At 40.2% G+C, this 16,217-nt stretch overlaps 1 protein-coding gene across 7 annotated transcripts in view; it reads left to right on the forward strand.

Moving 5' to 3' along the window:
* Positions 1 to 16,217, forward strand: part of knl1 (kinetochore scaffold 1) — a 128,052-nt gene that overhangs the window by 38,153 nt on the left and 73,682 nt on the right. For all 7 annotated transcript variants that reach the window (XM_072569310.1, XM_072569314.1, XM_072569309.1 and 4 more), the window contains 5 exons: positions 446 to 488; positions 6,338 to 6,375; positions 8,467 to 8,519; positions 8,864 to 14,008; positions 14,885 to 15,029. In XM_072569310.1, the coding sequence (XP_072425411.1) occupies positions 446 to 488; positions 6,338 to 6,375; positions 8,467 to 8,519; positions 8,864 to 14,008; positions 14,885 to 15,029 (5,424 nt within the window). The remainder of the gene's footprint in view (positions 1 to 445; positions 489 to 6,337; positions 6,376 to 8,466; positions 8,520 to 8,863; positions 14,009 to 14,884; positions 15,030 to 16,217) is intronic.

Here is a 16,217-nt window from a genome sequence, read left to right on the forward strand (position 1 = left end):
CCAGTAGCATCTAGACACCTGTTTGTGGTATGGCATTTAAATTCTACAACTCTGGCAAATGATTAGGGCATATATGTGCTTGAAGCTTTCTAGTAAGTGTTAAAAAAAAAATGTAAAGGTTGCAGCTGTATGATAGATATTTATAAACAAAGCCAGAATTAGAGGAGGTTCTGAAGGAGATTAGAGATTGGGAGACCAAGACAATGGAATGCTTTAAAGAAAAAGGATGAAGACTTTAAATCAAGGTTGTCACACTAGAAGTAAAAAGTGAAAGTGAGGCCACAGTCAGATCATTCATGATCATCTTGAAAAGTGGAGCATGGCCTGTGTTTGCTTTTTATGTTGTCATAATCTTAGTAATGTTTTCTGTTAAAAATTAAAATTGGAGTACTTGCAAAAAGGGTTCATGTTTTTATCCATTTTGTAATTGCTGAATTTTTTTTAGGAAAAGACCACCTAAAGGAGAACCAGTCAGCTGAGTTAGAAAGGTAAAGACACTTTTATTCAATTTGTTTATTCATTTGCAAGCCATAGATATAACTGGCATGCTCAATATGTTGCCCACTTCTAGTTGCTGTCAGTGGTATGCTGACTTGAACTGCTACTATCTCTGTGGTGACACAACTGCCACAGGGCTTTTAATGAGAGGGTTCTTGGATATGCCTTCGATTGAAGGGGTGCCTGGCTTGTTGAACTTTATCGGAGCTGCTTTGGTGCCTTACGGACAGTAGAAAACCTGTGGGAAGTCAACAACAGCTCAGGAAGTACCTTAGTTCACCAAGTTATCCCTTCTACAAAGTTGTTTGTGCATGGCAAAAGTAACCAATGTTTAGCAGTACATACTCATGCACAACAAAAAAAAAGAATGTTCTAAAAAAGTTGAATCACTCGATATAGCAGCAGACAGTGAAGTCTGCAAATGCTGGAGATCAGAGTCGAGAGTGTGTTGTTGGAAAAGCACAGCAAGTCAGGCATCATCCAAGCAGCAGGAAAATCGATCTTTCAGGCTGGAGTACTTCATCAGGAATGAGACTGGGAGGCTCGGGGGTGGAGAGGTAAATGGGAGGAGGGTGGGGGTGGGAATAATTTAGCTGAGAGTGGGAATAATTTAGCTGAGAGTGCAATAGGTGGATGGAGGTGGGGGTAAAGAGGATAAGTTGGGGGGGGAGGGTGGAGCACATAGATGGGAAGGAAGATGGGATAGGTCTTGAACACGGTGCTGAGCAGGCAGGTTGGAACTGGGGTAAGGTGGGGGGAGGGGAAATGAGGAAACTGGTGAAGTCCACATTGATGTCCTGGGGTTGAAGGGTCCCGAGGCGGAAGATAAGGCGTTTTTCCTCCAGGCGTCTGGTGGTGGGGGAGTGTCGATGGAGGAGGCCCAGCACCTGCACGTCCTCAGCAGAGTGGGAGGGGGAGTTGAGGTATTCAGCCACGGGGCAATGGGGTTGGTTGGTGCAGGTCTCCTGGAGATGTTCTCTAATGCGCTCTGCGAGAAGGCAGCTAGTCTCCCCAATGTAGAGGAGACTACATCTGGAGTAATGGATAGAATAAATGACGTGTGGAAGTGCAGGTGAAACTTGATGGATGTGGAAGGGTCCTTTGGGGTCTTGGATGGAGGTAAGGAGGGAGGTGTGGGTGCAGGTTTTGCAATTCTTGCGGTGGCAGGGGAAGGTGCCAGGAGGGAGGGTGGGTTGTTAGGGGGCGTGGACCTGACCAGCTGGTTGCGGAGGGAACAGTCTTTGAGGAAAGCAGATAGGATTGGGGAGGGAAATACAACCCTGGTGGTGGGGTCAATGTGTAAGTGGCGGAAATGTCGGTGGATGATGCGATTTATGCAGAGGTTGGTGGGATGGAAGGTGAGGACCAGGGTGGGGGTTCTGTCCTTTTTGCAGGTGGAGGGGTGGAGTTTGAGGGCAGAGGTGCAGGATGTGGCTGAGATGCGTTGCAGGGCAACTTCAACCATGTGGATGGGGAAATTTCTGTCTTTAAAGAAGGAGGCCATCTGGTGTGTTCTGTGGTGGAACTGGTCCTCCTGGGAGCAGATGCGGAGGAATTGGGAATACTGGATAGCATTTTTGCAGGAGGTAGAGTGGGAGGTGGTATAGTCCAGGTAGCTGCGTTTGTTTAAAAAAAAAGTCAGTGTTAAGTTGGTTCTTGTGGATGGAGAGGTCTAGAAAGGGGAGGGAGGTGTCAGAGATGGTCCAGGTGAATTTAAGCTCTGGGTGGAATATATTGGTGAAGTTGATAAACTGTTCGACCTCCTCGTGGGAGCACGAGGTGGCGCCGATGCAGTCATCAATGTAGCAAAGGAAGAGGTGGGGAATGGTGCCAGTGTAACTCCAGAAGATGGACTTTTCTACATAGCCACAAGGAGATAGGCATAGCTGGGACCCATGCGGGTGTCCATGGCTATCCCTTTCGTTTGGAGGAAGTGGGAGGATTGGAAGGAGAACTTGTTGAGGCCAAACAAATGAGTGTGTCAGTGGAAGGGTACTGGTGGGACAGAAAGAAAATGAGGGCTCGGAGGCCCTAGTCATGGCGGATGGAGGTGTAGAGGGACTGCCTGAGGTGCTGGGGGCAGAGGAAACGGAAGTCTTGGAGGAGGTGCAGGGTGGTGTCCCGAACGTATGTGGGGAGTTCCTGGACCGGGGGGATCGGACAGTATCGAGTTAGGTGGCGATGAGTTCGATGGGGCAGGCGCAGGCTGAGACGATAAGTCAGCTGGGGTGGTCAGGCTTGTGGACCTTGGGTATGAGGTAGAATTGGGCGGTGCGGGGTTCCCGAACTTTGTGGTTGAAAGCTGTGGGTGGGAGGTCCCCTGAGGTGATGAGGTTGTTTATGGCCTGGGAGATGATGGTTCGGTGATGCGGTGTGAGGTCATGGTGGAGGGGGCGATAGGAGGGGGTGTCTTCGATTTGGCGCCTGGCTTCAGCGGTGTAGAGGTCAGCTCACCAAACTGCGAACTGTCCATCTTCCTTCCCACCCATCTGCCCCACCTTCTCCTTCGACCTATCACCTTTAGCCCCACCTCCATTCACCTATTGCACTCTTAGCCTCATTGCTTACCATCTCCCCAGGCTCACCCCTCCCCTTTATTTCTCCACCCCCGAAGCTTCCAGCCTCATTGCTGGTGAAGGGCTCTGGCCCAAAACGTTGATTTTTTTTTTCTCTGCTCCTCTATCACTACCTGACCTGCTCTGCTTTTCTAGCAACACACACTCAACTAGGATAACCAGCCTTTGAACTTGTCTTGTGGTCACAGTACTCGCATGGTTGGTTAAGTTTCTGGTTGATGGTCATGTCAGACTCTTGATAGTGGAGGATTCACTGATAGTGCCATTTGAGTATAATTGGATTCTCTTATTGGGAATGGTCATTATTTGGCCAGATCTTCCAACATCTAAGGATTGCTTCAATATGTGATGTGTTGCAAATGAAACTGACTTGTGTGCAATCATCAGTGAACATCCACTTGTGACCTGAAAGTTATGAAGTCATATGGGGTATGATCGCAACCACTAGAGAGCTTGCTCTCTGATTTTCATTGATTTAAATTTTGGTAAATCTGCTCAACGTCAAACACAGTAAAATTCTGCCTTAAATGTAAGAGAATTTGTTTATGGCTTGTCAAAGCTAGCCGTGGGGTGTCCTTCATGAAGCTGGACTTGAGCTATGTGTACTTGCAATTGTGGTTATATGAGACTTTCTACAACTAATACTGATAAGGATTTGTACCAATATATGACACTGCCATTTGGGGTATTGTCAGGCTGCTCAATGTTTCCACATACGATGGAGAACATTTTACAAGGTCTAACCCAGGTCACCATTGATCTCGATGACATGCTAATAACAGGAAAGATCAATAATGAGCACTTGGAAAAGTTGGGCATAGTACTTAGACATTTCCCCCAGGTGGGCATACATCTTAGAAGGGAAGAATTTGTGTTCCAGGCACACCAAGTCTGGGCTAAAGTCAGGACCGGGTTACGTCCATTGGAAGATAAAGGCTCCCACATCTGTACCAGAGCTTGGGTCTTTTCTTGGGCTGATGAAGTATTAGAGTCATAGAGGTGTACAGCATGGAAACAGACCCTTCGATCCAACCCGTCCATGCCGTCCAGATATCCCAACCCAATTCTTGTAGATAGAGGAGGAAAACTTCTTCAAGGCAGGCATCCTTGCAAGAGGATTCGCAGTACGGTTAAAATCAACTGGGTAAAAACAATGACTGCAGATTCTGGATTAGAGGTGCTGGAAAAGCACAGCAGTTCAGGCAGCATCCGAGGAGCAGTAAAATCGACGTTTTGGGCACTTTCCAAGACTTACCTTTTTTTTAAAAAGGGTTGATGTAAAAGATGCCAGCACCTGGCCCATATCCCTTCAAACCCTTCCTATTCATATACCCATCCAAATGCCCCTAAAATGTTGCAATTGTACCAGCCTCCACCACATCCTCTGGCAGCTCATTCCATGCATTATGGAAATGTCATACATAACTTGGCCTCCATTCTGGCATCTTTTACATCAACCCTTTTTTAAAAAAAAAGGTAAGTCTTGGAAAGTGCCCGAAACGTCGATTTTACTGCTCCTCGGATGCTGCCCGAACTGCTGTGCTTTTCCAGCACCTCTAATCCAGAATCTGGTTTCCAGCATCTGCAGTCATTGTTTTTACCCAGTTGATTTTAACCCTACTGCGAATCCTCTTGCAAGGATGCCTGCCTTGAAGAAGTTTTCCTCCTCTCTCTACAAGAATCTCAGGGAGTCCCTCTCCCACTGCAACTCCCAGGTCATTTCCTCGGCCCTGAAGTTCTTCAACCATGTCCTGAAACAGACTCGCTACTACAGCCACATTTGCTTGCTCAGTGCCTGCCTCCATAACCAACTCATCCCACACGGACTCCGGACCACCTTTAAAAGGGGTCCTTGATGCCACACTTGGTTGGATGCAGCTTTGATGGTAAGGGCTGTCACTGTCTCACCTCATCTCAGCTATTTTGTCCATGTTTGAACCAAGGCTATAATGAGATCAGTAGCTGAGTGACCCTGTATGTCACTCAGCACATTAGTGCTGAGCAGTGTTGATGATACCTTCGATCACTTTACTGATGTTCAAGAGTAGACTAAAGGGGCGGCAATTGGTCAAGTTGGATTTGTCCTTTTTTTTGTATGCATTAGTGAGCCAGGTGGGTTTTTTTTGACATTTAATAATAGTTTCATGGTCATCATGTAAATTCTTAATTCCAAATCGTTTTTATTGAATTCAAATTTCACCGTCTACTGTGGTGGGTTTTGAACCTGCGTCCTCAGATCATTTACTGAATTTCTGGGTTAATAGTCCAGCAATAATATCACTGGGCCATTGTCTCCGGCATGTGCGCCTACAAGCCTTTTGAAGGTGGTAGAAAATGTTGCATCAAGTTGTTTTTAAGAAAAAATGTACAGGACAATTAATTTTATAGTTAGAGCATGGAAAATGAAAAAGACGTCATGAAAAACTATTTTATAAAAAGACACTGTGCCTAGCCTTGGTGTTGTGGCCAATAATGGACATAATTACTTTAGAAAGAATGTCAAGATCTACGAGATGGTATAGAGGAGATTTACGAGAATTGGATCGGGATGAACACTTAATTCATATGAAAAGACTAAGAAACACTGGACTTGTTTTCCTTTTTGGCAGATGGTTTTAAATGGAAATTTTGATTTGAGGCATTCAAAATTAGAAAGGATTTTCATAGATTAGATGAGGCAACAGGTTGCAGTTGACAATAGAGTCAATAACTGGAGAACAGATTTAAGATAGTTTTCAAATGAAGTAAGTAACATGAAGAGTTGTTTTCTCTTTTTGTTTAATTGAAGTAAGTTATCATCTGGAATGCACTTCCTGGAAGTGTGGTGGAAATAAGAATAAATTTGAAAATGAAATTGAGTAAGTAAATAAAATGGAAAGGTTTGTAGGAAACATTTGAAAGAAAAAAGAATGGATCTGATTGTGTTATTTTTTTGTCAGAATATTGATATTAATGGATACAAGTGAATTCAAGGATGTCTTTACAACCATTTGTGAACCCTTCTTTGTTCTCTTGCTGAATTGTTTTCTTTCTGAATAAAACAGCCTCCTTCTATCCTGTGGATAACTATCATGAAACGTGTAGCTAGCAGAATGTCCTTCTGCTTTCTTTTTCGTGTAGCTTGATGCTGTGCCATTTTGATGGTCTACAATGTGGAATACAGGAGGTGTGTTTCTCAAGTGCAACAATTAAAGCTAAACATAAATTTGTTTGCTTTAGAGGTATGTAATGTAATGCAATAAAAGCATGTTTTTATTTCGTAGGGACTTGATGCCACAAAATACAAATTACAGCATTGCTGGTGAGTAAACACATCCACTTTCAATCATTCCTTTAATATGTAAGTTCTCCCTTTTTTTTGGAAGGGTTTTATATATTCATTTTGAACTATTGCAATCTGACATAGAGCACTTCTGAGAGCACATGATATAGAATGAGGGAAAAGTTCTTGCCTCTTTTTACATTTCACTTAACTGCATTTTATTTAGATTATTTGCATGTCTCATTGTCTCTACTTTATGTTCATTGTTCTGTACATTTTGTGCTTTAAATGCTTTGTTGGAACTAGCTTTAGTGTGTGTCTAATTCTAAATGCTGCCTCCATGTTTACGTGAATGCATCATGACTTGCTCATTTGTCTGTTCAGACCCTTGGTTTGTATATGACTGGCTAACTCATGAACATTTTTCTGTAAATGAAATGAAGATCTGAATAGCCATTCTGTGCGGATAGGAAATGCATTTGCTCATCAAAGCTAAATTTCCAGATTGTCGCCCTGTCTTGCTTATGACATAGGGCAGGGAATGTTTAAGCCTTGCGCTATGATTAATAGGTTAAGTGTTAAAAACGAAATAAAGTGAAAGATTTGTTTTTGAAATGTTTCATTTTATTTCTGTTTTTGTTTGAAGTTGAAGTTATAAACAGATAAGTGTAAGTGAAGCATTTTGCAAGGAGCTTGTGCTCCAATTAGAGACCCTTTCTCTCCCTTGTGCACTCCTGCAGGCTTACTCGTGAATCTATTAGCAGGAGATTCAGAAGAAACAACAAACAGCTTGAGACATTGAGTCGTGATTCTTCTTAGACCAACAGAGTGAGGCTATATGGAGAAGGGTAGTGGTGATAAAGAGGAAAAAGGGTAAGATTGTGGGAGAGGCAAAGCAGGCTGAGAAAGGAGGAAACCGAAGTCTATAGATCTGTTCACTACTGATATCAGCAGGTCAGGAGCATTCAAGGAGCAGGAGAATCAGCGTTTGGGCATAAGCCCTTCATCAGAAATCCAGGGCTTATGCCTGAAACGTTGATTCTCTTGCTCCCCAGATGCTACCTGACCTGCTGTGATTTTCCAGCACGACACTCTCGACTCTGATCTCCAACATCTGCAGTGCTCACTTTCTCCCATTCACTTCTGATACCCATGTTCAAATCAGGTATGGTGAATTACCAACTAGAAATGACCCAAGGGTCAGCATTAGTTAAACTTAACTGCTTAGCTTAATCCAAGTCATTGCTTCATCCCCTGTTAATCATTAATTGTGGATCTGCTTCTTAACCATAAATGCGAATATTGGCTTTACTTTTAAGGTTTGTCTACTTCCCATTTTCTAATGGTAATTTCTATTAACCATTCAAATGATTAATTTATTGCTTTTAAATCTTTTTTGAATAAATTCATGTTTGCTGTTGCAGCAGTCCTTATCTTTCTGAAGTTTTTTCACTGGCCTCCTGAGGAAGAGAAATTTAGATGTGGTGCCATCCCAAGCCAAAACTGGCCATCCCAATTTAGCTGATAAAACAAAAAAAAAGTATCTTGTCAAGCTAATTACTTGTTTAAGGTCTATTGTGCATGTTAGCAGTTTGTTTCGTTTCAGCACATCTGAATTGCATGTTGCCATAAATACCTGATCAACATTTCTAGTTTTTGAATGAAGTTTTCTTCACCTTTCTAATAAGCAATGTCTTTGACTGTAGTAAATCTCTCCTTTTGCTACACTAAGCAGATTAATGCCTTTTAAAAATCTTGTACTATACCCATGTAATATTCAAGCTGATCCCACTGTCTAGACTGTTGTGATGAAGCATTTCGATACCATGGTAGAATTAATTAATTAGAATCAAAATAGTTCAGCAAGTGCTTCAAACTATTCATTTCCACATACTTCACTGTTTATTCTGCCATGTCCTCTGCTTCTGTTGAAAATTTTGCAATCCCTTTGATTTGACTTTCATGTTCTTGTGCAACTCTGTATTTGAGTCCTCTGTGACAAGCATATTTTACACTTAAGCTTTATGCTCCATCTACCTATGTACACTCATGTTAGATATAATCTAATGAATTAGAGCTATCTTCTGGATGGTGCAATACTGATTCTTGGTATTTTTTTTCTACTCAAAGGAATGGATGCACTACTTCATGCACCTCTCCGAATCCCATTGCAACAAATTGAGGTAAATCAGCATTTGTCTTTGATACAAGTACTGATGTCTGTTTAGGGTTGTACCTTCAACTGTGAAACCTAACAGTTTGTCTTTATTCAAAGGAAGAGTAAGAAGAATTATGGTCATACGTTTTGTAACTGTGACTGAATTTCCAAACAATTTTAACAAAGCATGCTTGAATTAATTTGGTCCATTTCTGGTATATTGAAGTTACAGCAATTTTATAGAAAGTTTTTTTTATTCTGGCAAATGTGTTCCAATTCCATTTTAGTTCTTTAAAATCAAGAACAGCATTTGAAGCAAAATGTCTAATCTTTGAGTTTTAATGTATTTATTTTCCCATTTTTAAACAGCACTGTGAACATATTAAGACTGTTAGTAAACATCAAAACTTCCCTATTTCTGGAGTTGAAATACAAGGCGATCTTGAAGAGACAGTCCAGTCTTCTGCAATTACAGCTGTAACTACACATTCTCAGAAAATTGACTTCAAGTCTTTTTTGGCTGGAATTGATTCTACAGAACCAGTGTATACCACTGTGTGTTTTGACACTGAGAATGAGAATGCTCATAAGTCCTTCAGCTCTACCAGACAAAATGAGGTTCCTAAACAGCAAAAGACAATAGATTTTAAAACGTTCTTAAATAGCATAAAGCAGAGTGACACAGACCAAAATAAAATGACATCAATGACTTCCATTTTTGAGGAACAGATCATGAAACAGAAAGACATTAGTGTTCTTTCAGCTTGTGGAACAGTTAAAAACGTTGGGACAACAAAGGACTTAATGAAAATTAATTCTAATAACAATTTAGATTCAAACAAAACAGTGATGTTTCTAGACCAAGACAACGATATGGATCTTACTAGAAGTCATACTGTTGCTATTAACCATTTTGCCTTGGGAAACGTTACCACTCTTCATTCAACAACAGTCTCTAACAATGTAGAGGGCTTAGGTACTGAAAGTTCAACTCATTCTCCCTTTTCTCAATATAAAACTGTTTCACCTTCTGTAGAAGATGATATGGATATGACCAGATGTCATACTGCATCTATTGACGTCAGGAAGGTAGAACTCTTCACAAATCAAAATCAACAGGCAGCTGTCTCAATTCAAAAAGAAGATAAATCAATAATGCCCTCCTTTACTCCTCATGAAGACAAATTATTCTCTGATAACAGATGTTGTAGCAAGATTTACCAAAATGAGGCTTTAGTTGCAAGTAAACTGAGCTCCAAATCTGTGCCTGATCTGTCATCTTTTCCCAGTGATAAGACCATCATATTTTCAGAAGCAAATGACATGGATATAACCAAAAGTCACTTAGTCACAATTGACAGTGGAAGTCTTGGGCAGGTTGGAAGTGAAGTGAAGGGTTCAGATAAATATACTTTGAGACAAAGTACTGCTGGATCTGTTCTGTCATTCTTTCCAAATGATGAGACAATGGTATTTTCAGAAGCAAATGATATGGATATAACTAAAAGCCATACAGTCACAATTGATGATAAAATCACTGGACAAGTTGCAAGTGAAGTTTTGGGTTTTACGAGAATGACCTCTGGGCTGACTTTACCTGGACCAATACTGCCACCTTTTTCCAATGATAAGACTGTGGTATTTTCAGAAGCAAATGATATGGATATAACTAAAAGCCATACCATCACAATTGACAATGGAAGCATTGATCAAGTAGAAAATGAAACATCGGCTTCAACAAAATTGATTTCGAGGTGGAGTACTGTCGGGTCTTTATCGTCACATTTTCCCAGTGACAAGACAATATTATTTTCAGAAGCAAATGATATGGACTTAACGAAAAGTCATTCAGTTCCAATTGACAATGGAAAATTTGGTGCAAATGCAAATCGGACAGTGGGTTCAAATTCTTTCTTTACAAATGATAGAACTGTGATATTTTCTGACGCAAACGATATGGACATAACAAAAAGTCATACAATTCAAATAGACAGTGAAAATGCTAGACAAATTACAGCTGGAACATTGGCTCCGAAGAAACTGTCCTTGAGATACAACACTGTTGCATCTGTTCTGTCATCTTTTCCCAGTGATAAAACAGTAGTATTTTCAGAAGCAAATGATATGGACATAACCAAAAGTCATACAGTTGCAATTGAGAGTGAAAACCTTGGGCCTGTTGCAAGGGCTATAGTGGGTCCAGATAAAAAGATTTGCATCGAGAATGCAACTGTGCCTGTACTGTCCACTTTTCCCAATGATAAGACTCAGGTATTTTCAGAAGCAAATGATATGGACATAACTAAAAGTCATACTGTCACAATTGACAATGGAAACCTTGGGCAAGTTAGAAATGAAGCATTAGTGTTTACTAGAACGTCTTCCAAGCACTCTGTCCCTGAGTCTGCAACATCCATTCACAGTAATAGAACGATTGTGTTTTCAAAAGCAAATGATATGGATATAACAGAAAGCCACACTGTTGCGATTGAGAGTGGAAATCTTCGACACATTCCAAATGAAGCATTGGGATCAATGAAACGAACTTCTGTTGAGAATACTGCTCCATGTGCTCAGCCATCTTTTTCCAGCAAAGCAACCCTGGGGTTTTTAGAAACAACTGACATGGACCTAACCAAAAGTCATCCAGCCATAATTGAGAGTGAAAACCTTGGGCTTGTTGCAAGGCCCATAGAGAAACCAGATAAAAACATTTGTATTGAAAATGCATCCGTCCCTGTTCTATTCTCTTTTCCCAATGATAAGACCTTAGTATTTTCAGAAGCAAATGATATGGACATAACTAAAAGCCATACTGTTACAATTAATGGAGGAGACGTTGGGCAAGTTACAAATGAAGCATTGGGCTTTCGAAGAATGACCTCTAAACATGGTGTGCCTCAATCTATATCATCGTTTCTCAGTGATAAAACTGTCGTCTTTTCAGAAGCAAATGATATGGACATTACCAAAAGTCATACAGTTGCAATTGAGAGTGAAAACTTGGGGCCCATTGCAAGTCATGCAGAGGGTTCAGATAAAAAGGCTTCCACTGGGAATGCATCCATGTCTGTTCTGTCATCTTTTCCTAATGACAAGACTTTGGTATTTTCAGAAGCAAACGATATGGACATAACTAAAAGCCATATTGTTACAATTAATGGAGGAAACCTTGGGCCTGTTGTAAATTGGACAGAAAGTTTATGTACATCTTTTCCTCGTGATAAGACATTAATATTTTCTGACACAAATGATATGGACATCACAAAAAGCCATACAGTTCCAATCATCAGTGGCAATATTGGTAAAGTTAGAAATGAAGATTTGAGTTTACCTAAAGTGATTCCCAAGTTAACAGATGCTGGCTCTTCTCTATCATCATTTCCCAGGGATAAATTCACAGGGTCTCCAGGAGCAAAAGATATGGACATTACCAAAAGTCAGATAGTTGCAATTGAGAGTGAAAACCTTGGGCCTGTTGCAAGGCCTATAGTGGGTCCAGATAAAAAGTTTTGCATTGGAAATGCATCCACGCCTAGTCTGTCCACTTTTCCCAATGATAAGACCCTGGTATTTTCGGAAGCAAATGATATGGACATAACTAAAAGCCATACTGTTACAATTAATGGAGGAGATCTTGGACAAGTTACAAATGAAGCATTAGGTTTTCGAAGAATGACCTCTAAACATCATGTGCCTCAGTCTATATCATCTTTTTGCAGTGATAAGACTGTTGTCTTTTCAGAAGCAAATGATATGGACATTACCAAAAGTCATACAGTTGCAATTGAGAGTGAAAACCTGGGGTACGTTGCGAGACATACAGTGGGATCAGCTAAAAAGACTTCCGTTGGGAATGCCTCTATCTCTGTTCTGTCATCTTTTCCTAACAATAACATTTTGGCATTTTCAGAAGCAAATGACATGGACATAACTAAAAGCCATACAGTTCCAGTTGTCAGTGGAAGTATTGGGGAAGTTAGAAATGAAGATTTGAGTTTGCCGAGAATGATTCCCAAGCTGATGGATGCTGGCTCTTCTCCATTATCTTTTCCCAGGGATAAATTCACGAGGTCTTCAGAAGCCAACAATATGGACATAACCAAAAACCAGACAGTTGCTGCTGAGTGTGATGGATTTGTATCGGCCATAAGTGAGTCATTAGGTTCAGATGACATGACTTCCAGATTTACTGCTCATGGGTCTGTTTTGCCACCATTCCCCAAAGATAAGATTACAGTATCTGAACAAGTTACACCAGTTAGTGAAATTGGTGGCATGTCCATTTCCAGTAAGTGTGATGTTTCCAGTAATCGCCAACTTTTCCAGCTGGAGCTTGAAAAAAGGCAGAAATGTTCTGGTAACCTTTCAAGCAATGTGAAATTTGTCAACATACAAACCACAGTCGAAAACACTGCGTGTAATGTTAATCAAGCTGTTCATACAGTTGGTACTTCTGATCCTTTAACCAGGAGCGTGGAAATCACTGTTCTAAATACAGAAGTCAAGACAGAGGAAGATGGAGAATGTGTCAGTTCAATGTGTGTAAATGAAAATCTGAATAGGAAGGAAATCAAAGAATCTGTATTGAGCAAGGGGAACTCTTTGGATCCTATCCTGAAAGGTAACAATGACCTTGAAGCTCAGGAAATATTGTGTCAGGTCAATCAAAGTAGGGAGGCAGCTTCTGAAGAATTAGTCAGGCATCAAGTTAGTGATACCCAAACTGGAAATATTATAACTGATATAATTGAATATGAAAATACAACCAATAAACATATGGGACATAATCAATCCAGAAAGTCCAGTCTTGCTAATATGCAATCACTTCAAAAATTGAACACTGTGACCAGTGTAACTTACGACTCTGTCTCAGAAAGGCCTCCAGTGGATGAAAAAGGTTCTACAAATGATCAAACCTTGGATGCAAAGTCACGACTCTTAAAGCAAAGTTCACTTATTAACAGCACATTTAAATACAACCTTTCTCTAGGAATCTTTCCTCCTAAATTACCTATTAGAGAGAATTTATATAAAGCTGTAAGTTCAAATCAGCATGTAGCAAAATCATTCGGAGATCATCTTGGCTCTGACTCACTTCTGAGTACCATGTATAAGTCAAACAAATTTGAAGCGGATTCAGATAAATTAAGACTTAATATTGACCTAAAAAAAACCCCAGATATCCAGAACAAAAGCCAAGTAACTGATCATGACCACATAGAAAAAATATTTGATCAATCTGAACCATCTCTGTCCTTGAAGTCCCCTGATTTGACCTGCCTCGACATCTCTGAACAACTTGGAAAAGAAGCTTCAGCTTCTTCTGAACAGAATGAGAATGTTGTAAGTTCTCAAGGTACTGCTCTTGGAGGTTTGAAAATGATGAAATCAGTAGAAGAAAAGCTTTACCATAAACGATCATGGAGCGAAGTGGAGGAAAACAGAAATTCATGCAGCAAAAAGAAAATGAGAAATTTGGGTCCTGAAGATACTGATTCTTCAAGCCAAAAGGTAACTTAAAAAAAGAATGTGCACAAGAAGTATTGTCTAACATAAAATTGATTATATTAATAGTCTGCATGTGAGATAAATTGGGTGAAAGGACAAACTTGATTAGAAAGCTATCTGAAGTCTATACCTTTCTGGGAGTGAAGCAGCTGAGCTTCTGGAATAATTGATTTTGGTTGCAAGTGACATTCGACATAAATAGTTATCCTTTCTGTTCACCTTTTTTTTCTTATTAATCTGAGGTAAAAAAATAAATTCCACAATAATTGTTTGCCTGGATTTCTTAAAATCCCATGTACAATGCCTCTCCTATGGTGGTAACATTTTATCTTCTGGACAAAGGCTTAGTATGTGATTCCTTTGATAATGAGTTTTTTTTTGTCTTAAACAAAATGTCTCAATTTATTCAGTTGGAATTTAGATTGAGCAATGTAAACTTCTGGAAAAGCTAATAAAAAGTGGTCCTCATCTGAAAAAAAGGAGATGCAATGTGTAAATTCTCTTCGAGTGCCGACTGTAAATTGAATAACAGCTTATCCTCCTTACTACCACTTCCTGTCTCCCACAATAGTGAGATGTTGCATTGCGGTAATTTTATGGACTCCTCCTTTGAATGATATCCTCTACATAACTTTAGGCTGTTTTACTGTTTATTTTCCCATGTATACAATTTTACTTTGCCTTATCTCCACCAGTTCCATAAAATCATGTGTACTGTTCAGAACAAATTCCTTTTAGTAAACAGTTTAATTCAACTGTATACTTCAGTTCAATAATAAAATTTCTACTGTTTGTGCAATAAATATTTCTTAATGGCATCAAGTTGAGTCCTCAGATGTTTAAATGGCAACTGTAACTTTGGAAATATTTTTAATATAGGCCAACAATGCTCCTGTTGTGCAATGGGAAGGCATAGATCATAAAGTCGTGGAAGAGAACCAACTCAGTATGACGACAAAAAGCCTGGATAGTAATAGTTCCTTAGATTCAACCAAAGGAGATGGAGCCTCTGCAGATGTTGCCAGTAAGTTGTGATCTTTTAGTCAACGTGCACCTCATGTTTAGAAGTAAAGAAAGGAAAATAACTAATTTCAGACAGGGTCTAGCCTACCTCTGACTTCAATCTCACGTTAAGTAGTTGGCCTTTCTTGGCTGGAACACAACCAGGGGTAGGCAATAAATAGATTACCACATGTATTTCCTTCTAGGTCACGACTCATCCTGACTTGGAAATGTATTGCTATTCATTCACTATCACTGTATCAAACCTTTGGTACTTCCAGAAGTGGTAGATTGCTTCCTTTTTACTGAAGCGCCAATTCTGGATTTTGAGGTTACAAAAGATCAGCTTTTACTCGCTTGATATTGTCTTAGAGTAATAGAATCGTACAGCATGGAAACAGATGCTTCGGTTCAACTCTACCATGCTGACCAAGTTTCCCAAATTAAACTAGTCCCACTTGTCTGCAGTTGGTTCATATTCCTTAAACCTTTCATATTCATGTACAATCCAAGTATCTTTCTAATGTTGTACTTGTACCCGTATCTACCACTTCCTTTGGCAGTTCCTTCCACATATGAACCACACTCTGTGTGAAAATGTTGCCCATCCAGTCACTTTTAAAACTTTTCTCCTCTCACCTTTTAAAAATATTCCCCCTAGTTTCAAAATCCTCCACCCTCGGGGGAATACTTTGTTTTTGCTATTCACATTAGCTATATTCCCCATAAGATCACCCCTCAACCTCCTACACTCTAGTGAAATAAGTCCCAGTTTACACATCCTCTCCTTATAACTCAAACCCTCTATTCCTGGTAACCTCCTGGTAAATCGTTTTTGAACCCTCTCCAGCTTAATATCCTTCCTATAACAGATACCACAGGAATTGGTACTAGGACACCAGCTATTCACATTAATGTGAATGATTTTGACGAGGGAGCTAAATATAATATCTCAAAGTTTTCAGAAGACACAAAACTAGGTGAATGGTTAGCTTTGCTGAGGGTTCAAAAATTTCACCGTGTGCATTGGACAAGCTGAGTGAGTCATAGAGATGTACAGCATGGAAACAGAACCTTTGGTCCAGCCCGTCCATGCCGACCAGATATCCCAAACCAATCTAGTCCCACCTGCCAGCACCCGGCTCATATCCCTCCAAACCCTCCCTATTCATATACCATCCAAATGCCTCTTAAATGTTGCAATTGTACC

Source organism: Chiloscyllium punctatum, chromosome 4, assembly GCF_047496795.1.
Source record: "Chiloscyllium punctatum isolate Juve2018m chromosome 4, sChiPun1.3, whole genome shotgun sequence".
Lineage (NCBI taxonomy): Eukaryota > Metazoa > Chordata > Chondrichthyes > Orectolobiformes > Hemiscylliidae > Chiloscyllium > Chiloscyllium punctatum.